Below are 21,426 nucleotides of genomic sequence, written 5' to 3'. Positions count from 1 at the left end.
AGAAACATTCAAAACATCATCAGATGTTTACTGCCTGGTTTTAAAGAAAGAAAGGGGGACGGATGGAAGAGAACCAAGTAACATAGTGGATTTAATCCCTTTTTATCACTTTAGTCTCTTTTGCCACCTTTGAGAGCTCCAAGGGGTCTAAGTGACTCCCAGAGAACGATACAAAATTTTGTGTGTCCTACACATATTTTCTGGGAAAGGGACCCTGAGCTTTGAGCATAATCTCCAAGGAAACAGTGACCCAAAAAAGGTTAAGAACCTCTTGGTTAAGGTTTGCTTAAGGGAAGTGAATGGACATTTCTCCTCACACCTGGCCAGGTATAACCAGCCTCCTCACTTGCCGCCTACCCCCTAAGACCTCAGAAAGCATACCAGGTCCTGCTTCCACTATTTGATTACCTTGTTCCTCGGTTTTGTTTCCTGGTGTGTGTATGCTAGCTGCCTCCAACTTCCCCCTTCCTAAATTGTCCTATTCTGTGTATCCCAGCGAAACAGAGTGGCTGTCTCCTCCTCTGAGGGCGACCCATGGTGAAATGTATCACATTTACCAACATACCCTTTTCCCTTATTCCTCGCCACTCTTTTGGGGGCCACCTGAGTTTGCTACCGTGCTGAATGGGTTGTCCACCTCTTTACTCTCTTTGTATTTAGGTCTAGGAACGGTCAGTTTGGTGAGGTACTTTTAAGCATGTCCGATTATAGTCCTGTACTGCCATTCCCAGGTGGTGTAAAATTCTCTTCCATTCCCACCCTAAAGAGGTTGTGAGAAGGAAACGGCGTACTCCTAGCTCCCCAGAGAAGAATATTACATGAAAGTAATAAAAGCATTCTGTTGCTGTCAATTATTTTGGCACTATTACACCAAGCGGCAGAGTCCCCCGCACCTGCCTTGGCCATCTCTTCCCTAAGAGTCAGCAGAACTATCATCGAGCACCCACTGACGCTGCACCCCTCACTCCTCCCACCCTCTCCAGGCCCCACATTCCAAGTTGTCTCCTTGAATATAACTCCAGGTCTTCCTACAACCCTCTTTGTATTGAGGTAAAGAAAAATTGAAGCTCACTCTTTTCTATACTCTTCTCACCAGTAAATTCTCAAATCTCTTAGTTTCCTTGCAGAGCGCAGAGGGGTAAGTTGTGTGTGTGTGTGTGTGTGTGTGTGTTTTCTAAAACTTGCATAAGCCCGTGAGTGTGGCCCTCCGACATCCTGGATCTCAAGGCAAGGAGTGGGCTGGCCGGAGGGTCCCCGACACCCAGCACTACGTGTAACAAGCTCGGCCCCGGGGAGCGGCGGCGACAGGCTGGCGAGCTCGGGGCGGAGAGCCGGGCCCCGAGCAGCAGCGTCCCGATCCCCCGACCCCCGCGTCCGGCCGGGCCCGCAGTCCCCGCGGGAAGGCCGGCTGGCCCGGCCGAGGGCGCTGCGCCGCGGCCTCCGGCTCCTCCTCAGGGCGCCGCGCGTCCAGGCCGGTGGGTGGCGGCGGTCCGGGCCCCCGGGGATGGCGGCGGCCGCGCTCCGCCAGCAGGTGGCCCCGGGGTCCCGGCGGCGCCGCCTCCTCCCCGGCGCCCCTCCTCCCGCGGGGGCGGTCAGCGCCCCGACCCGGCTCGCACCCCGCCGCCGCCGCCCTCGGCCCGCCCGCCTTCGGCCCGCCCGCCGCGTCCCCGGGGCCGCGCTCGCCGCCGCCGCCGCCGCCGCGTCCGGAGCAGCGCCCAGGCCGGCCCGCGGCCAGCGCGCAGGGCGCCGGCAGCACCCGGCCCGCCGCGCCGCGCCCTCCCCGCCCCCAACTCGCTCCCCAACGGAAAGTTCGGCTCCGGCTGCGTGTGGCACAGAGACCGGGAATGAGAAGGGGTCGGGGGGCGTGCTGAGGGGACCGGGCGGCGGCGGCGAGGCGGGGGCAACTTCGCCCGGGAAAGCGCCTCCTGCCGACCCCGCGAGCCGCAGCCCCCGAGTGGGCTCGAGGTGGTTTTTCCCTTGCCTTTGCCTCCCCCTGCGGATTCAAGACACGGACCTTGGTCCTGGTGCTCCCGCTGCCGGGTGGCAGGAGCCAGCGCCGCCGCCGCCGCCTCGGCCGCCGCTCCCTCCGCCCGCCGGCCGCCCCCCGGCCGCAGCCCCTGCCTCCTGCCAGCACCATGGAGTTCTCCGAGAGGAAAAGGAGCAGGAAATCCCAGAGCTTCAAACTGGTGAGCCGAGGTAAGCGGCGGGCCGCGCCGGGCCGGGCGGGGGGCGTGCGGGCGGCGGAGGGAGGACTTGGCGCCGCGTAAACATCCCCGCGCCCGGCCCGCCGCCCCTCGCCCCGCGCCGCGGCCGCGCGTCCCACGCCGGGGGTCCGGGCTTCCGGGACCCCCGAATCTCCTCCCTCGGGGGCCGCGGCCGCACACGCCGCGCGGCGGGGAAAGTTGTGCGGTGGGGAGGCAGGATGTTATTCAGCGTAAACAAGTCGGAGGGCACATCAGGAAATTAGCAAACAATGACACTTGGGGAGCCGAGAGCCTTCTTTGGTATTCCACTCCTGTGGCTAGGTTGGGGGTTGGGGGAGAACTGCCTCTCCGGCAGGCCGTGCACACACGGATCCCGACCAATGGTTGTGGGTTTGCTTTTTTTCCCCCAAACAGTAGCAAAAAAGGTGGTGGTTCTTTTAAGAACCAGAAAGAAGCTCATTAGGTGTACGAGGCCAAATGAGAATTGTTGACCTCCGGCATCTTTTCTAGAGACGTTATTTGGGTTGGAAAGGTGTTTTGGAATAGATCCCTTATCGGTCAGAAAAGTATCCCTATTTAAAAAAAAAAAAAATTCCAGCCGGTTGCTGACGATTTAACAGGTGTACACCGCGGTTTTCTGGCTTGGGTCTATTTTATCAGGGGAGGGGAAAGTTGAATCGCCTTGCCTGTGTTCAGTTACTTGTCAGAGGCTTTATTTTCCTTACTGGACTTTGTCAGAGACGATGAGAACTTAAGAGCAGACATTAAAATATGTCTCTTAAAATGCATTGTGTCACCTTAAATGAGAGGCAGGTGACTTTTTTCGTCCTAATGTCACAAATCCTGATATTGAGTTTAGAATCACCCTGTTTAAATATCTTCTTTGAGTCAACTTGAGGTCAAAACCAAACCACAGAACCTGTCCTTTTTCTTCTGTTTTATCTAGCGTTGGCATCAGAGAGCAAGGCGATTGTTTCAACAACCTGGGGAAGTCACATGTGAGGTGATGAAAATTAGAGGGGGATTCCAAGTAATAGAGCTTTTCAAACTAAGCTGAGCTAACTATGATGTAGATTGAATAAAGCCTGCTTTTGGCTAGCCTGAAAATGGTTTGACTATAGACATTTTGAAGATCTGCACATATCTGTTTCCCCTGATTTAGTTTGGATACTGTTTAATGAAAGAGGCCTGAAATAGTTTTACGTATTCAAAATATATGGCTCTTCCCTCTTTCTCCGTGTGGATTACTCAGTCATTTGTACTTTAAAAATCTTCCATACGTGACTGGCCTGTTGGTCTATTGATTCATTCAGGAATGTAGGCTGCTTTCTTATTTATGACCTCAGGGAACTTAACTACTTTATCCGAAAAGTGAGAGTAGTTTTGTAGACCTTGTCCTGTCAGGTCTCCTGCCACAAAAAAGGGAATGGCTGTTAAGAAGGAACCTCTATTTTCTTACCTAGACGATCCTACTTTTTAGAAATAGACCATTGGCAAGCCCAGCAGCCTCCGTAGAGAATAAGGAAGCTCATAAAGTACTGTATTTTAAAGTTTGACTGACATAGCAAGTTTTTCATTTTCCTTTTCTTTAAATTATGGGTTTGATTCTTCTCTCTGCTCTGCAGGTGCATTTTTCGCAAATAAACTATTGCATATTAAAGTGCAGTAGTTGAATGCAAAAGATTGTGTGAAAGACAAGAATCTTGCTTTCTTATCTAGACTATACTATATTTGAAATAACAAATCAGTATTTTTCGTGTGTGCTTTCCGGTAAGCTGCTTAAAGGCTGGGATTTTGCTGGGTAAACTGAGAAAACTGAGTGTTGGATTGCCCTAAAGCATGCTATTGATATACTGTACTCATGGAAATGAGTTGTGGAGATAATTTTGGAATCACCCCCTGGCCTATGATTGGGCAAGGTTTTTCTTTCCCTTATAAACATACTTGTCATTTGAAAGCAAAAAGGCCTAGTAATTGGCATCTCTGGGCCAAATTTACTGTGAAAACCATGTGATCAGCAAAGCTGTTTTCTAAAGTCAAGGTAATATTTCAAGTTTGTGTACTTCTTCAGAGTAAGCAAAGTTTTAGGGATTATTAGTGACTACGAATTCGGTGGTTAATCGAGTTATTAGAAATTATAATTTATTTAAGTATAGATTCTACATCTTATATATAATGAGAGTCTAGTTTTTATTGTTTATTCATAACTTGCAGGTCATTAGAATTTTAATTTTTGGTTGTTTTCTCATCCCAGATTATCACCATGAGGTATATAAGATCTCAGAATTCAGCAACGATGTTAATGGGGAGGCCAAAGAGACCCAACCCATTTATTTAGGTAGGTTCCTATGTCAATTAATTTCTCAGCAAAACAGTGTGGCCATTTGCAATTAGGGGGAAGGGGAAAAAAAAAAAAAGATTGTGCCAGAACGGGAAATGTCTGCCATTGCTTAATGTATGACATTCTTTTCAAGACCTTTTATTTTACAGATTGCCAATATATCCCTTATTAACATTGCTAAAAGTTGTAATTTCAGACATAAATGTTTATTAGTGTCTACACACAGCGCTAATTATCACTCACTCCCAGAGCCAGCTGCTGACGGTGCAGGTTTGTCGCTCTGTGCTCACCCCATTTACATTGCATATTCGCTGGCATGCTTCACTAGCAATAGTCTGTGTAATTGGGGTATTACATCTTTGACATCTGGATAACAGAAATTCAATTTCCAGGAAGCTGCTATTTGTTTGGTTTTGCTTCTGCCTTGGGTGGGACAGAGGATTAATATGCTGTCTTATTATAATGTCCCTTCACCTCTGTGGCCTGGTTGCTAATCCTGCCATGACAAAATTAAATTAAATCTACAGTCAAAAAGCGTAAGGAAAATCAAAGTGTGATTGTCCGCCCAACCACCTCTTGAGAGTACTAGCTATCATTTTCCTGGCCTTGTGTGCATCTCCCCCCAATATCTGTGGGCAGAGAGACTAGCCATGCTTTGCTCTTACCCTCCTCATTCCCAGCTCACCTCAGGGACAGGCTGAGCAAAAGCAGTGTCTGGGAGACCATCCGACAAGGGTAGCTGCATGATGAATAAGGAGGTAGTCAGAAGCATTGCCAGTCTCTCCAAGTGCAGCTTTTGGTACAAATGCCGTACATGAGGGATCTTGCATGTGCAGTTTGTTATTTGCAGACCATGAACCCAAAATCAAACAACCTGCGATTTTGCCACTAAGAGTGAAGTACCCATAAAGTAGGAGAAGTAGGAGAAGTAGGAGTAGAGAGTAAACGGTGGCATGTGGCTTCCACCTTGCCCATCCTGCACACTTCCCCACCCCCGGTAGTAGGGTGAGAGCTGGGTGCTGCGCGGCAAGGCAGCAGAAAGTGGGAGACAGGGCAGGAGTGATGAAAAGCAAGGGCCAGCTTTGCCAGCTCTCTGGGGAGTATCGAGGGCTGAAGGAAGTAGGATTGCTGCTCAGACCCAGTGTGCGTAGTACTGCAAATCCCAACAACGTGAAAGCCAGATGGTGGAGTACTCTGTCACCAGGATCTCTCTTTTTGGCTTTGAGGGAGAGAAACGGTGGGTTGCGAAGGACTGAGAAATCAAAACGGATACTTGATAGAGGTGAAACAGGAGGGAAGGCTCAGCATTTCTTACATAAGCGACCACTGAAGGCACGTAGATCTTTGCATCGAGCAGACTGTCACTGAGGCCGGCAACTATGCTCAGCACCTGTTTACGGTTAAGAGAACTAAAAACCAAAAAGTGAATCATCAAGTGAAATGCTACAACCCAGAAGAATATTCTTGGATTGTACTCTCTTCAGTTCCTTAAACTGAATCAATTGGAATTCTGTAGTTTCAGTTCCCTAAACTTGATTGGTTGGAATTCTGTATCTAAGTACCCCTCGTCTTAGTCATTGGAAATGAGGAATTTGCCTATTAGTAGAAAATTTACATTTATCATAAAAATGGAACATCATGTCCTTGGTTGAGTTATTCTTCAACAAAGCAGGCTTTTTTCCCCGCCGTTCTGCTGTGTATTTGGAAAACAGTAAGGATGCTATACAGTGAAGGTAATTCTGGATATGACAGAGTAGGGGGATGAAGAACAGGAAGATGCTGGTGCTCAGAATTCAGTAAAATGCAAACTCTTGAAGGGGGCACACGTTGCTGCTTTCAGTTTTCCCAGCTTGAGTCCAGGAAGATAAGAAAACATTAGCCAAAGACCAGGGTCAGGATAAGCTTTTCAAGTTGCTGGTTAAGACGGCCTCAGACATCAAGAGACCAAAGATTGAACAGTGCAAACGTGTGCCTAGCTTACTTCTCAGTCTTGCTCATTCTGGGGGAAGTGGGATATGGTTCCCAGAGAACATTTGTGTTTTGTGATTTCCAGGTCAATTTTTTTAAAAACTGGAAGAGCAAATGATTACGCTAACATAATTTCTAGAGCAGTTGGGAATAGTTACTGAAAACATAGCAAATTAAGAATTTGGTTGTTGACGATGTTCTAAAACAGGCATTTTTAGTTTATAGGTACTCTTCCCAAAACATAGATTTAAAGCATGTTTGTTTTATAAATTGCTAGAGTCTATCCATAATGTTACTTGCTAGGGTGTAGAATTCAGTGTGAGGTTTATGACATCCAAGGGAGTTTGTTAGCAAAACGCCAGAAGAACTGTTTCAACTATAATCTGAGTCCTAAAACATGGCCCCTAGGGTGTTGTATAAGATTTTCTGTGTTCAAACATATGTATTATCTTTAATATTATCTGCACCTATAAGATTAAAGTTCATGTCTCGGGAAAAGAGAGTGAGTGCTCTGGGTTTTGGCAGAGTTCCCACATGAAATCTATTTCTCTGGAATATTTTTAGGCTGTTGACTAATGTAGCACATCCAACATGGTAGGATAGCTCAATAGTGTGAATGGCTTGGCTGAGTGCTTTGGGAGTTACTCACACATTTTTAAGGTGATAATAGGGCCAGAGGAGGTTACTTTGCCCTGTGGATGTTGACATTGTCAGGATGGCTGTGACGGGCTACCATAAAAATTTGAGCCCTGTTTGGAGAAAAACAAAAAATTGTTTTAATCAATCCAACAGATGTTTTCTGAGAAAAGCACCCAGCGCTTTTCTGGAATGGGAGTGGGGTTGGGGTAACCAAAGAAATGGAAAGGACAGAGACCTTGTTCTCAAAGATTAAGTCCAGTTGGGGAGATGGGACAAGTTCAGAACACAGTTAAGAAGCAATATTCAATAATCATAACAGCTCCAGTCATTGGGCACTCTCCGCGTGCACGGTGTTGACTTGAGTACCTCACATGAGTTATCTCATTTACCTCTCAGGGCAAATCTGTAAGTCATTGTCATCCCCACTTTGTACATGAGACTTGGATGTTTGGTAGCCTGCCAGGGCCTCTCAAGTAGCAAGTGCCATAGCTGGGATCCTAGTGCACATTGCCTGTGCTGGAAACACCCCACTGCATGCCTCTCTGTGTGAATGATAATTAACTGACAAATAGGAACCACTAGGGCAATGAGCAAAAGCTGCGTTGGAAGGGAAGGATCAAATGTAGGGTCAAGTGGAGAGCTCTGGAAAGGCTAGACCTCGAACTTGGGGACGATTTGGATAGGCAGAGGGGAGCTGGAGAAGATCCAGGTGGGAAGGGTGCCAGAAACTACAGCAGAGAGGGAAGGGTCCTTAGAATCAGACGTTAAGTGAGCATCGCCCGTTTAAAAACTGCTTCCACGCCTGTCATCCTGTGGTTTTTACTGTATTCCTGTAAGGTCACTGGGGCAGATGTCCTTATTCCCATTACCTAGAGGACAGAACTGAGGCTCAGAGTAAAGCAACTTGCTCATAAATAGTGGAACCTGGAGTAGACCCATGGCTCCTGTCCAGAGATCTTTCCCCTCTACCATGTCGGGCCAGACAGTTCAGGGATCATCAGGAGACCTTACCTGGTATAGCAAGGCACTTTTGGAAAATATTTTAGTGAGATGGTGAGTTTATTACTTGTAACAATAACACAGACATTTGATAAAATCTCTTTTGAGACATTGGGTTTTGTTTTAGATTTACTGTCATTATATATAAATTTGGAACATGTCTGATTTTCAGGCGTTCGGTCTCACTCATTTATTCACTCGACAAATATTTATTGAGCTCCAATTACATGCCAGGCCCTGGCCCTGTTCTAGTTCCTTTTGATCCTCAGTTCTGTTACACAGCTTTCAGAAGACAAAGCACAGCGTATCATAGCCATGCCAGTTGAGCGGGGTCGAGATGTCTGAATTTTGAAATCTTCTTCAGTGGCTTTGCTGATGACAGCTGCCCCCACCAGGGTCCCCAGAGTCTCCTCAAAGATGACACACTCAGATAATCCCTACCCACTTTTCCAGGCTAGGGAGTCAGCCTCTCATGGCAATGTAAGTCTCCTTCCCGGAGAAGTGGGCAGGTGCATGTGTTAAATGGGGGTGCTCTTTACCTAGAGTCAGGCGGCCTGGGTCCCGCCTGCTTCCTGTTTCCTCCAAGAGGGAAGGGGCCCCGATGTGTCACCTCACCTGTGGCTGGAGTTCCATGAGTGAGAAGCACCCTCAAATAACATGAAGGTCCAAGTGGGCCTGAGTGTTTCTTGGGGTTAGAAACATGGCCAATAATGGTAGGTATCATTTTGGGAGAGCTGGCTGTGTGCCAGGCACTATGGTAAGAACTTTGCATGTTATCCCAGGTGACACGTCCCACCTCTGCCTCCCCACCTCTGCGGGCGTCTTGCACCTTTTAGGGTGTCCTCGTCCCCATGGAAAAACCTCTGGTCTGAATGGTTTCTAAGGTTTCCTACAGCACTAAAAGTAGGCCTGCTCATCCTCTAGGTCCACAAATGGCTTCAAAACAATTGCAAGCAAAGTCAAGGTTGAGAGAGACTCTTGAACACTGATGGCTTCCTTGAATAGAAGCGCACGTGTAAATATGCTTCTGTAGCCGTAGATGCAGACTTAGATGCTATTAGATGTCACTCACTGCCTAAAGTTCAGGAGGTGTTTGCAGTTAGGCCGGTTGCGTACTTGGATTAATCATTTAGCTAATATCTCAACTACACCGTGAGGCAGGTGTTATATCTGTTATGGAGACAGGAAGCTGAGCTCGGAGGTGAAAGTGATTTGCGCAAGGGCTCACGGTAATTAGTAGTTGAGCATGCTTTAAAACCAGGTCCCTCGACGTCCGGTTCTGCGCTCTCTCACCACGTCAGGGCTGCTTGCTGTCCTGCCTTCCTCTGCCCTTCTGGTCACACAGCCTGAGCGGGGTGTGTGACTCCTCAGCCTGTCCGCGGCAGAGCGGGGCTCCAAATGTGACAGGGGGCACCGTCTGGCGGCAGAAGGGAGGGGCGGGCAGAAGCTTCGACTGGGCAGAGCCTAGCACCCACTTGGGAAGAAAGGAAGTAACGTGGCTTGAACATCTGCTGTGCGCGGGGCACTTCCTGTACTGGAGGAGTAGTGTTATTTCCATTTTTAAATGAAAAAGAGATGTCTTTGGAAATGTCAGTTTGCCCAGGGTCAGAGAGCACGCAGAGGAGAGCCTGGCGTTTCTGCTCTGCCATAGCCTCTGAGAAAGCCAGGCCCCCTGTCCTCCTCCTTTTGCTGTTCGTTGTCTGCTCCTAGTTCACCTTTCTAGTCTTATCTCCTTCTTCTTCCTACTAAAAACATGTGCTTATGTCAGCCTGGTCTCTTAGCAATCCTTCTGGGAGCACCTTGCCCTGCCCACGTGTGTGCCTCTCACCAGCCTGCTCTCTCCAGGCGCTCCCATGTCTTCGCCCTTTTCCAGACTCCATCTATTACAGTGCTATCTCCTATTGGTTTCTAAAGCCCAATTCAAACATTACCTAGGCCTGGAGGCCTTCTCAGTTTGTCTAGCACAGTAGAGAGAAGTCAGGTTTAAAGTCAGAAAACCTTGGTCTAAATCTCAGGTTAACAGTTAATAAATAATACCTTGCCCAAAACTCTTGAGGGGTTTTCTTTATCTTCTGTAATAGAAAAGTAATGTTGGCCCTGACCTCCCCAGCAGGTTCCCCTACGGTATATAGGAACCCCAAATGACAAAACACTTTTTCAAAGTAGGAAATGCTGTATTATTTTTATTATCCCTTTGTCCCTTCTCCTTCTGGAAATAGAATTTAAATGTTCTTCTGAACGTCTTAGCACTAAATAATAACATCATTCTTTTATGGCACTTACCATGTACTACCTAATACCTACTTATTTTGTACACGGCTTTATTGTGCTCCAAGTTACCCTGCAGACACCCCCATTCGCCCCCAAACCTGAACAATTACCACATTGAATTGTGGTTGTTTATTTGCACCATCTCTCCTCGTGTAAATTGTAAGATCACAGAGCAAGTGTGACCTGGATTCTTTTTCGTATCCTTTGAAGCACACAGCACAGTGTAATGTTCATAATAGGTACCCAGATGATAGGTACTCAAATATCTAAGTGCATGAATATGTTGGACACTGTCGTACAGACCAATGAAGAGTTGCTTTAATTTATTTTTTAAAAAATTTTATTTATTTATTTGAGAGAGAGAGCACGCACAAGTTGGGGGGAGAGGGAGAGGGAGAAGCAGGCTCCCGTTGAGCAGGGAGCCCGACTCGGGACTCGATCCCAGGACCCTGAGATCATGACCTGAGCCGCAGGCAGATGCTTAACCGACTGAGCCACCCAGGCGCCCCTGAAGAGTTGCTTTCAAATACACCACTCTGTTGAGATTTTGGAGACATTTAGTGAGCCAAACTAAAATATGCCACATTTAACTGGAAGAATCTTTTATAATATATTCAACTAGCACAGAAATTTGGGATTTCTGATGTTGATTTGTGAGATACAACTTGAAATCTTTTTTTTTTCCCTTCAAGTCTAGAAAAGACCAAAAAGGAGAGGCCCTCATGTACGAAAGCCAGCGACATGTTGAAAATCAAAACAAAAATGGTCTGTGCTCTCCTGGCTCCGTATTGTGCTGTAACATTGGTGTACCCTCTTAAGGGTGCTTAAGAGAGGACTGACCTGTTTATCAACTGCTTTTTGGCATTGTCTGGTTCTCAGGTTCCAGAGGAAGCGATTTTCCCTACCTAAATTTCAGGAAAACCAAAAGCCAAGCATTCAAGAGGCCTTGGTGCGGGTCACACCGTGAGGGAGCACACACGCTATGCCCGCTCACCAACCCCCTTACGTGTCCCGAGAAAAAGTTGCTTCTTTCTTTTTCTCTTCAAGACTTGGTGTGGTTCAGGAACCACCCTCGGGGTAAAATGTACCATACGTTGTGATCGTTTGCTGTTCCTACTCTGATCATGACCAAATCATTAGGAAAAAAAAAACAAAACAAACAACCCTCCAAAAAGGACAGGCTCAAAGGAGATGTATTAACAATTTAGCCTCTCTGTTCCCATGGGAATATGGATTTTTACTTTTGGAAGAAAATAACATGGCCATCTATAAGATAAAATAAAGATTTTGGAACAGTATGTTTTGCATCTCCAAGTTAAAAATAGATCTAGGACATTTACAAAGGAACTCTGTTATTCTCATAAGTCACAGATTACTGGAGAGAACGCTACCTGGAATCGAATGTGCCCGAATGCGTGTCTGCAGTAGTAGGGGGCGTGGACCCCGCAAGGAGCAGATGCCCAAATCTGCAGGGATTTATCCAGGGACTGGGCCACTTGGGTTGCTCCTTGCCTGGATGTCTTCATTGTCTGCGGCTTTCAGGTTAGGACTGCGACCCCTAAGCCTGACAGATAAGACTCTGCATGAACTGCCACCTGTATCCTTGGAGCTTATTGCTGACGCTGTCCTTCCAGCTCCCAGGCGTCAGCCATACCAGACCGCTTTCATTCCTGCAACAGGAATCCGTCCTCGCCTTTGAAGCCAGGCACTTTCTCACCCTGGTGGCTGCACGGAAGCCACAGAAATTCCTCTGCTTGGAATTTCACACTTGCATCATCCTCCCTCTTCTTTGCTTGGCTTTCTCTTTTCCCTAAAGACTCCAAGTTGATGTAACTTCCTCCAGGCAGTCTTCTCTGATTCCCCTCACCTCTCCCTCCGCAGCCTCCACAGTGTGGTGCCATCAAAGCAAAGGCATTGCTGGTTTACTTCTCTCTCTCTCTCCCGACCGGGGTGTAAACTCCCCGAGAATCATCTCTGTGTCCCCACTGCCTGGCACCACGCTGGTCACGTAATAATCATCAGTACACGCTCAGGGAATGAGTGAGATGTCCACTTTTAAATTCAAAGTCAAGTGGTGGAATCAGCCACTTGGAAACTTTATTATTCAACTCTCACCTCTAAGTTCCGCCCTGGCTTCAAGGGGTGAAAGTTTACACTTCCTTCTTAGTAGCTAACTGGACCTCACATATCAGGAGTAAAATTTGTCAACACTGACTGACCATAGAAGCTTTATTTTTCATTTCCTATTTTTGTTCCTTTTTGATTAGGTTAATGGCAGGACCCCCTCTTAAAGTTTAACCCTGAAAGAGGATGAACCTCTATGCCTGTGGGTGTATACCAGCCCCCAGCCCCCAGCGCCCCACCGATAGACCATCCTGTGTGGGCATCTCCGGGACCTGCAGTCCTGTGGGCCTGGCGTCTGCCCTTGCTGGGCTCTGCCTGGTATGACCTCTACCGCCCTGTCTCTCTGAGCCTTCATTTGTCCAGTCTCAGCTTGAATTCCTGCAGGGCAAGACTCCGTTGACCGTGTTCCTAGTACACGATACTTGACAAAGTCGATTCTCGGTAACTATTTTTGAACAAACAAATGAGTACCATGTTTAAAACATGTTAAAAATGCAACTTGCTGCCAATTATCAGCTGATCTGAGTGGGACCGTCTATTGCAGCGAGACGGTTTTCTTGTGCAGGACTGTCCCGCATGTTACAAGAGGACTGAATGTTGGCAGCATCAATGTATATAAATGTCAGGAGCACCCGCCCCCTACACATGTCGGCTGGCACGTGGTCCTCTGCAGGCCAAGGCTGTGGGGTCAGTTAGCTTTGAGCAGAGAAACGCTATTGCCTTGCTCTAGACTAGACACCCCTTCACCTGGCTCTCTCCCAGATGCCCGTGTGAAGGGGGTAGAAACAAGGGGCCAAGGTGGACCCACTCAGCCGCATCACCATACCCAGGGCGAGATCAAAGGGCACATTCCATTCATGGTCAGGTTACTGAGCCTCCTTTCTATACAAAGGACACCTTATTACATGCATATTCGATCATACATTTTAAAATCATTAAGAAGTTTAGACAGATTTCCTTTCAGTATTTCAGACAATCAGTATCCTTGTAAATAAGAATCCATATAATTGTTTTCTTAGTATTGGATTTTTTTCCAAACATGTCCAGATATACTGTATCATTTGAATTGCAAGGGTTTTACAATGTTTTTTTACTTAGAAATCAAATTTTATATCTGAAAGGTTAATGGAGAAAACTAATTATGCTATCTGGTAACCAAATGGGTGATGAGACATTTGTCTCTGTAATTAACAGCAAGGAACTTTTATAGTTTCATAAAATCGAATGCTACATAGAAGTATTCTGTGAGCATTTGTTTGGATGAGGTGTCCAAAACAGAGATGTTTATGGATGATATAAAGTTGAACTGAAATGTAACACAGGTGTCTCTGTATCTCACGGCATTTCTCATTGTTGAAATGGAAGCCAGAGATTAATAACTTTCCTTTGTCATGATAAAATAAGTAATGTGTTCTTGGAACAGTGGTACAGTACATAAGTTACTCAGTAATTCCAAGAATTTATTCTGTTCCAGGAATAATATCCTTAACAATTTATTTTTACAGAAAAAGTTGATGCAACATAATAGCCTTATGAAATTGCTTGTATGGCTAATGGAATTATATCTCAAATGTGACTTTACACCTCCATATAAAATGTAAAGAACCCCACAAAAATGCAAGGTTAAGGTACAAGCCAAAAGTAAAAAGTCGGGAGATGCAAAAGTTAAGGTTCTTCTGTTAACATTAACTCATGCTCATTGCACATATATAATTTTTTCAATTACTAACAAGACTTTAATGGGTACTGTAATAAGCATCGTGTGAAATACGGTTGAAAAGGAGTTGCTGCAGGAATGTTAGCCTTAGCTTTCTCCGTACGTTCGTTGTTCTGCTGTTTAGCTCTACTCTGGAAGACAGAGCCTGCTGCCTTGAGCAACACAGACATGCGCGGCCCAGATCTGACTTGCCTTCCTCTGGTCTGCTTTGGTCATTCTGGGCACGCAACTTAGTCTTATCCTTCGTTAAGTGGGGCACGTGAGTCCCTGTCTGTCACCTCTGATGAACTAGGAACACGATGAGGATGAGCTGTGTTCCTTTGGGAAAGCTTTCATAGGAAGACACGATTGAATTTAGGCACCAAGTGGCCTCTGCTTCCAACCCTACACACTCCATGGAAATGAGAATCTAAGACAACACAGATGTTGATCTACGTCTTGACCCGTCAGTGGTATTTTCCTCAACTGCAGCTTCTCGGCATATCTGATCCCAGAATTGACTTATTCTTGTGTTCATTTTGTGGGTGTTTGGTGAGTAGCTAAGAGATTTTGAAGCTCACTAGGTTGCGATAGGGGGATGAAGGATTATATGGGAACACAGAATGGGGAGGGCCTGGCCAGGCCTGGGGGATTAGGGGATATGGGCCTTGAGACATGACATTTCAGCTGAGACCTGAAGGATAAGTGTGGGGTGGGGCTGGAGCTGAGGCTGTGTGAAGGCCAGGAAGTGAGAGCGCTTCCAGACCACTGAGAGACCTTCCTTCTAAACGAAAGCAGAGAGCCCTCCGGCTATCCATTACAGCCACTAATTGGATTGGTATTTAATTGTCCTGAAGTGAGGCCTGGGCGCCGGTATTTTTACAAAGTTGTCTAGGTGATCCTAATGTGCAGCCAGACCTGAGAGCCACCAGTTTAGAATAAGGGAGGTGGGGGTCAGGGAGGGAACGTGGCAAGAGCTGACTGGAGAAATAGGCCAGGAGATGCAGAGCCGGGCTCCTTCCGGAGGTGGCTGGCATCCAGTGAGGTGTGTCATGTAATGAGGTTTGCATGTTTGAGAGGTCACACTGCCTTCCGGGTGGAAGAGGGATTGGAGGGAGGGGCGCGACACTGGAGGCTTTTGGCAGTAGCCCCATCAAGAGACCATGGGAACCGGCAGATGGAGAGAAGTGGAAGGATTCAGAATTCACAATCAGCAGGACTCTGTGATTAATTGGCTGTGGGAGGGCAGGGAGAGAGAGAAATCCCAGGTTTCTGACTTGGATGGCCGGGTTGGTGCTCACGGAGAGTCAGCATTAAATACAGTTTTGGACATGGATTTAAGGTTGCTGTTGCAAGTGGGGCTGTCCAGTGGGCAACTGGGTGTGTGGGTCTGGAGCCCCAAAGTAGGATCAGGGCTGGAATCCTCACATACAGATGGTCACTGGAGCCAGAGAGAGGATCGAGGGTCCAGAAAGGGTGTGGGGAGTGAGAAGGCTGCCCGGCAACATCCTGAAAACCTTCGACATTTAAGGCAGGGCTTTTCAGACCAGTGGTTGTGACCTGTAAGTGGGTCATGAAATCAATTTAGCAGATTGTCACCCACATGAGCTAACAACAATAACAGTAATAATAATAACAAAGATAGAGTAGAATAGAAAATGTCAGAGTGCATTGCTCGCAGGAAGGATAAATTCATGTATCTTTTTTTTAAAGCTTTTTTTTTTTTTAAGATTTTATTTATTTATTTGAGAGAGAGAATGAGATAGAGAGATAGCATGAGAGGGGGGAGGGTCAGAGGGAGAAGCAGACTCCCTGCCGAGCAGGGAGCCCGATGCGGGACTTGATCCGGGGACTCCAGGATCATGACCTGAGCTGAAGGCAGTCGCTTAACCAACTGAGCCACCCAGGCGCCCTTCATGTATCTTTTTTTAGTTACGTATGTAGTGTGCATGTGTGTTTGTGTGTGTGTGTGTATGGAAGTGTGTGAAATCATCATGAAAAATGTATTTCTTGCTATGAACTATGGTCAAAAAAGTTTGGAACCCACTGACTTAAGCCATGATTGCCTTACCCCTGGAGATTTGTCATTAGTCTCACTCGAGAAAGACTACACTCTCCAGGTGCTTTTGGACCCAGACTTAGCGGAGTTCCCTGAAATCCTTGGAAGAAAAAGGTGCTGTGAATATGATCCATTTCTCATCATCAGTAACACTATTTACTTTGAAGATGAGACTATACAACAGCATGTATATTTAACTTGGAATATTTTAAAATTTTAAATGGCTGAAGAAATACAGTATGGCCAGTACTTAATCACGTTCATATTTAACTGATGCGTGATGTGGATGTGTAAATTGACGGCTCAGTGAGGGGAGATTTGCACGTCTGTATTAGCATTCTTTTAGAAATTTTCTGTACAGGAAGGCAGAGGATCAGCATTTCAAATTCTATCAAAAAGGACTGTCTCTTTCCAGACAGTAAATTATGAACATTTTATCCCTTATTGAATGAAGGCAAGATTTTGGTTATGCTACTATAGGAATATGGAAGCAGCTCTTAATCTACAGTCTTGTTATATTTAACCTATGTGTATTGCCACATTCAAAGACTTTTGCTGTGTTTCACAGAATCATGAACATAAATAAATTGATTGCATGTCTTCTAAGTGTTAATATTTGGCTTCTGTAGAACTCACAGGATTCACATGAACCGTGCTGCCAATTTAAAAAGAAATATCTGAACCTTATTCTCCTTCGTTAGAAACTAAGTTGAAATCCATTGTTTCTACCGTATGTTTGTTAACCTAGCTGGGTGGTTAAGGTGCTAACTAGTTCAAACAGCACCCAGTGTGCGTCTGACAGCTTCCTGGATACCATGCGGCTGGATTATTTTGTGAATGGCCTCCTTCCTGCCAGTCAGCCAGTTCCTTGAGCACTTTAGTAGGGTAGCTCATGGACCTTGGCGCCTGATCTACCCAGTTTAAAACTCTAATCTCAAAGTCTCTGTTATTTCCTGGGTAAAATGTATTCATCAACATTCGAACCTCTTAGCTTGTCATCAGGATTGAAAGTTGGCAGAGTTTGCCGGAGGGCCTGGTATATAGTGCGTGCTCCGTGAATGGTGGCTGTAACACTTCCCCCCCACATACTGCCAAATTACTTTAAAAAAATACATGGGTTGGGGCGCCTGGCTGGCTCAGTTGGAAGAGCGTGTGACTCTTGATCTCAGGGTCGTGAGTTCGAGCCCCACCTTGGGTGTAGAGATTACTTATGTACATACACACATACATAAACAAACTTGAAAAAAAATAAAGAATACATGGCTTGTATGAGCTTCAAGGAAAAGTAATCTTAGGCCTGTACACCAAGAGTTGCAAAATAGACCGCACCCCAGCACCCTCTTTCCTTGACTTGCTTCCAGTGCTCTCTCTAGCTACCTATTGCTCATTCCTGTCCGACTTCGTCTTTCCGGGTGACATTGTAAGCTTTCACGTCCAAAGCTGCCACTCTACCCAGCATATCATAGGGACAAGATTGTATATAATTCTCCTAGGTCATTTTTTCTTACAAAGAAATAATACGTATTAATTTCAAAACCATTTTTAAAGTTAAAATTGAGAAAGGTGAAAAAAAGGTATCAAGTAAAAAGGAAAACATCCCGTCCCCATCACACTCTCCAGTAACAATCACTGTTAACAGTAGAGTTGTTTTTGCGTGCGTTACAATGCAAGGAAGATGGGATCATGCTATATAATGTTTTGTAACTTTTTTGCTTAACCGAGTCTCCACTCCAAGAATTGAGTGGCTAGTTTGAGACAGGCAGTCAGCCCTGGATATAAAGTAGTGAGTGAAGTCACTGTGATATCAACTGTCACGAGTTTACAGTTTATCTTGTGCATACCTCCAAATGCCTATAAAAAGGGCTATTTCGTTCTTTACAAGATATGTAAACATACACCATAATTTCATTACACCGACATGCCATGACTCACTTATGTCATGCTCCATTGATAAATGTTTGGATGGTTCCCAGAGTTTCACGAGTACAATGATGCCCTTGTGAATATTTGTATATATGTCATGGGTACTCACTGTGATATTTCTATAGGATCAGTTCCTGGAAGTGGAATTGCTGAATTTCCCTCCAGAAAGGTTCCCTACCAACAGCATATGAGAGTGACTATAACCCTACACCTTCACCAAAAATGGGTTTTATGAATCTACAGTCTTTGCCAAATTAATAGACAAAGAATTTCACATTATTTAATTTTCATTACATTAATAATTATGGAGATTAAGGGATTTAAACTCTTCCTCTTGTGAATTACTTGTTTATGTCCTTTGCCCAGTTTTCTATTTTTGGTGTTTGTCTTCCTCACTATTTGCAAGACCTTTCTCTTGTATTTGGGATTTTAACTCTTCGGCTCAATTATTCTTGAACATTGCTTAAAGTGATGGCTTCTGACCTACTCACTTAATGATGGCTGGAATTACACATCCAAGGAGCATTCAGTTGGGCAGCCATGTTATGTTTATTATAAAATAAAAGTTCATTTTCCATCATATAAGAACGTTTGAGGGAGAGATAAGCAGGCCCTCTCTTGGAATTGGTTGGGGAATTCCAGCTACTTTTTATATATCCTGGTCTCGTGGAAAACCTTTGTTGACTTCCTATCATTTGCAGAATGAAGTAAAAGCATCAAGGTCCTTCTGTTCATTTTACCCACTCAGTGCCTCAACTCCAGCTAAGTTAGCTTATTTACCATTACCCATTTTGTTTTTCTCTGCGTTCAGTCTTTGCTCGATACCGTTCCCTCCTTTCTCTTCCCAGAAGGGCCCGTGGAAATGCTAGCCATCTTTGTTCACCAACTCACATCTCACCATCTTCATGACACGGGCCATAGTCCTCCCAGTTTAAAATGGTCTCTTCCTCTCAATTCCTGAACACTTGTAATTCATGCAATGTCCAAGGCATGTCCCATGTAATCTCTTGGTTTTGTCTGTTCGGCCGTGGACACTAGATGTGTACTCCTAGAAAGTCGCTGGGGGCATTCAAAAGCCGGACTTAAAAAGCTGAGCCGTTGGCCTTCTGTAACCATCCAGCCCTCCTCCCTCTGGCCAGTGCATTTTAAACTACGGACTTGTAACTAGTGCCCAGCGTTGTTCCACAGGTTCCAGGAACCTGTACATCTTGGTGGGTAGAGAGCAAAGTATAGTATTGGCATTCATTTTTTAAGGTAAAATATGAAGACATCAAATAAAATTATTCCTTTTTTTTTTTTTTAAAGATTGTATTTATTTATTTGACAGAGAGAGACAGCGAGAGCAGAAACACAAGCAGGGGGAGTGGCAGAGGGAGAAGCAGGCTTCCCGCTGAGCAGGGAGCCCGATGCGGGGCTCGATCCCAGGACCTTGGGATCATGACCTGAGCCGAAGGCAGACGCTTAACCAACTGAGTCACTGAGGCGCCCCCGCTATAAGACTCTTTTTTTTTTTTTTAAGATTTTATTTATTTGACAGAGAGAGCGAGAGAGGGAACACAAGCAGGGGGAGTGGGAGAGGGAGAAGCAGGCTCTCCGCCGAGCAGGGAGCCTGATATGGGGCTCGATCCCAGGACCCTGGGATCATGACCTGAGCCAAAGGCAGACGCTTAACAACTGAGCCACCCAGGCGCCCCAAATAAAATTATTCCTTACTCCCCTTTTAGGACTTTGCCCCCGAACTTCATATAGGTGTTTATTCTCTTTTGTAGGTGTTCTTTGAGGGACACATTTGAGAAGTAGCATGACAGCCCATTTTTTATAGCTGTCCAATTGGTTTTATTTATTTTTTTGAAGTATAGTTGACATACAACATTATGGTAGATTCAGGTGTACAGCATCGCGAACAGACAATTCTATACATTACACGGTGCTCACCGTGGTAACTGTAGTCACCATCTGTCACCATACAACGTGATTACAATATGATTGACTAGATTCCCTATACTTTTCATCCCCTTGACTTATTTTACAATTAGACATTTGTACCTCTTAATCCCCTTTATCTATTTTGCTCATCCTCCTACTCCTCTCCTCTTGGGCAACCCCCAGTTCTCCGTGTTTAAGAGTATGTTTCAGTTTTGTTTGGGTGTCTTGTTTTTTAGATTCCACAGATAAGTGAAAACCTATGGTATCTATCTTTCTTCGTCTGATTTATTTCACTTAACATGATACCCTCTGGGTCCATCCATGTTGTTGTGAATGGCAAGATCTCATTCTTTTTTGCTTTGAAGGCCTGTTTTCCATCTAGGATCCATGGCATTCTTTCTCGGTACCCGTCCTGGCTTCACATGCTCAGTCTTAGGTAAAAAGAGCTCCAGCCTCCCACCCTGGCTTCAGGTGGCTTATCCTGGGTAAGCCTGCCATTCGTTAGAAGAGGGGCATCGTGTTTTTAAAATCATTCGTACATTCACGTGTCTCCCTTGCTGGACTGCACACTCCTGACGGGGAGCCACTGGAGCTTCTATCTTTTTTCTTTTCCTTTTTTTAGTCACACGGTATCTCATATTTAGTAGTAGTACAGTAAATATTTATTGAATGGATGAATGAACCTGATATTCTCTAAATAGATTTGAAAGGAACTTAGTTGCCCTTTAAATGGAAATGCCATGTATATACTGAGCTGCTTCATTATTTGCACTTCTAACTTTCAGTTTAACAGGGTCCTCGCACACGTGCCAACACACACGCAGTTGGCTACTCCTTACCATAGTGCTTGATTTGAACAATTAAATGATTCTGTAGATGCTCTTTGCCTCCTTCCATCTCAGTGGCATATAGACTCTGTTGTGTGGTGCCCACAGAGTTCCTGAATGCACTCCAGGGACTGGTCCAGGAATGTGGGTTCTGGCATGCTCTCTAAAGCAGGATTTACTCTGCTTTATTTATTGGGGTTCCACTGAAGTTTGCATCAGAGAGAAGGGCTCACTTGGAAACCATTGCTCTCCAAACTAATGCTTTCCAGACCATTTTTGCTGAGGTAGAATCCCAGTCTTGTCTGTCCCTTGTCAACATGGCTCTCAGCCCTGAGGGTGGCCAGGTGGGGACCTTGATAGCATCTGCATGTCAGGATGGGCTTGGACTGAGGGTGTCGACCTCAGGCCTCCCCACAGCACGGAGTCTGCTTCACATTCCTCTGCTCTGA

General features: G+C 45.7%; 1 protein-coding gene and 1 long non-coding RNA gene across 12 annotated transcripts in view; one reads left to right on the top strand and one right to left on the bottom strand.

Moving 5' to 3' along the window:
• Nucleotides 1–2,190, bottom strand: part of LOC144382321 (uncharacterized) — a 53,210-nt gene extending 51,020 nt beyond the window's left edge. For 2 of the 3 annotated variants that reach the window (XR_013448998.1, XR_013449000.1), the window contains exon 1: nt 2,015–2,190. This is a non-coding gene — a long non-coding RNA (uncharacterized LOC144382321). The remainder of the gene's footprint in view (nt 1–2,014) is intronic. The other variant, XR_013448999.1, reaches the window with a different exon arrangement.
• LOC118528358 (BEN domain-containing protein 7) overlaps nt 1,707–21,426 on the top strand; it is a 78,813-nt gene continuing 59,093 nt past the window's right edge. For 6 of the 9 annotated variants that reach the window (XM_078075165.1, XM_078075163.1, XM_078075160.1 and 3 more), the window contains exons 1-2: nt 2,094–2,196; nt 4,459–4,542. In XM_078075165.1, coding sequence (XP_077931291.1) covers nt 2,136–2,196; nt 4,459–4,542 — 145 coding nt within the window. In that variant the 5' untranslated portion in view covers nt 2,094–2,135. Of the gene's footprint in view, nt 2,197–4,458; nt 4,543–21,426 lie in introns of all 9 variants that reach the window. The other 3 variants (XM_078075167.1, XM_078075166.1, XM_078075164.1) reach the window with 3 other exon arrangements.

Source organism: Halichoerus grypus, chromosome 6, assembly GCF_964656455.1.
Source record: "Halichoerus grypus chromosome 6, mHalGry1.hap1.1, whole genome shotgun sequence".
NCBI lineage: Eukaryota > Metazoa > Chordata > Mammalia > Carnivora > Phocidae > Halichoerus > Halichoerus grypus.
The sequence above is the reverse complement of the archived record's forward strand: the minus strand, read 5'-3'. Positions and strand labels throughout refer to the sequence as shown.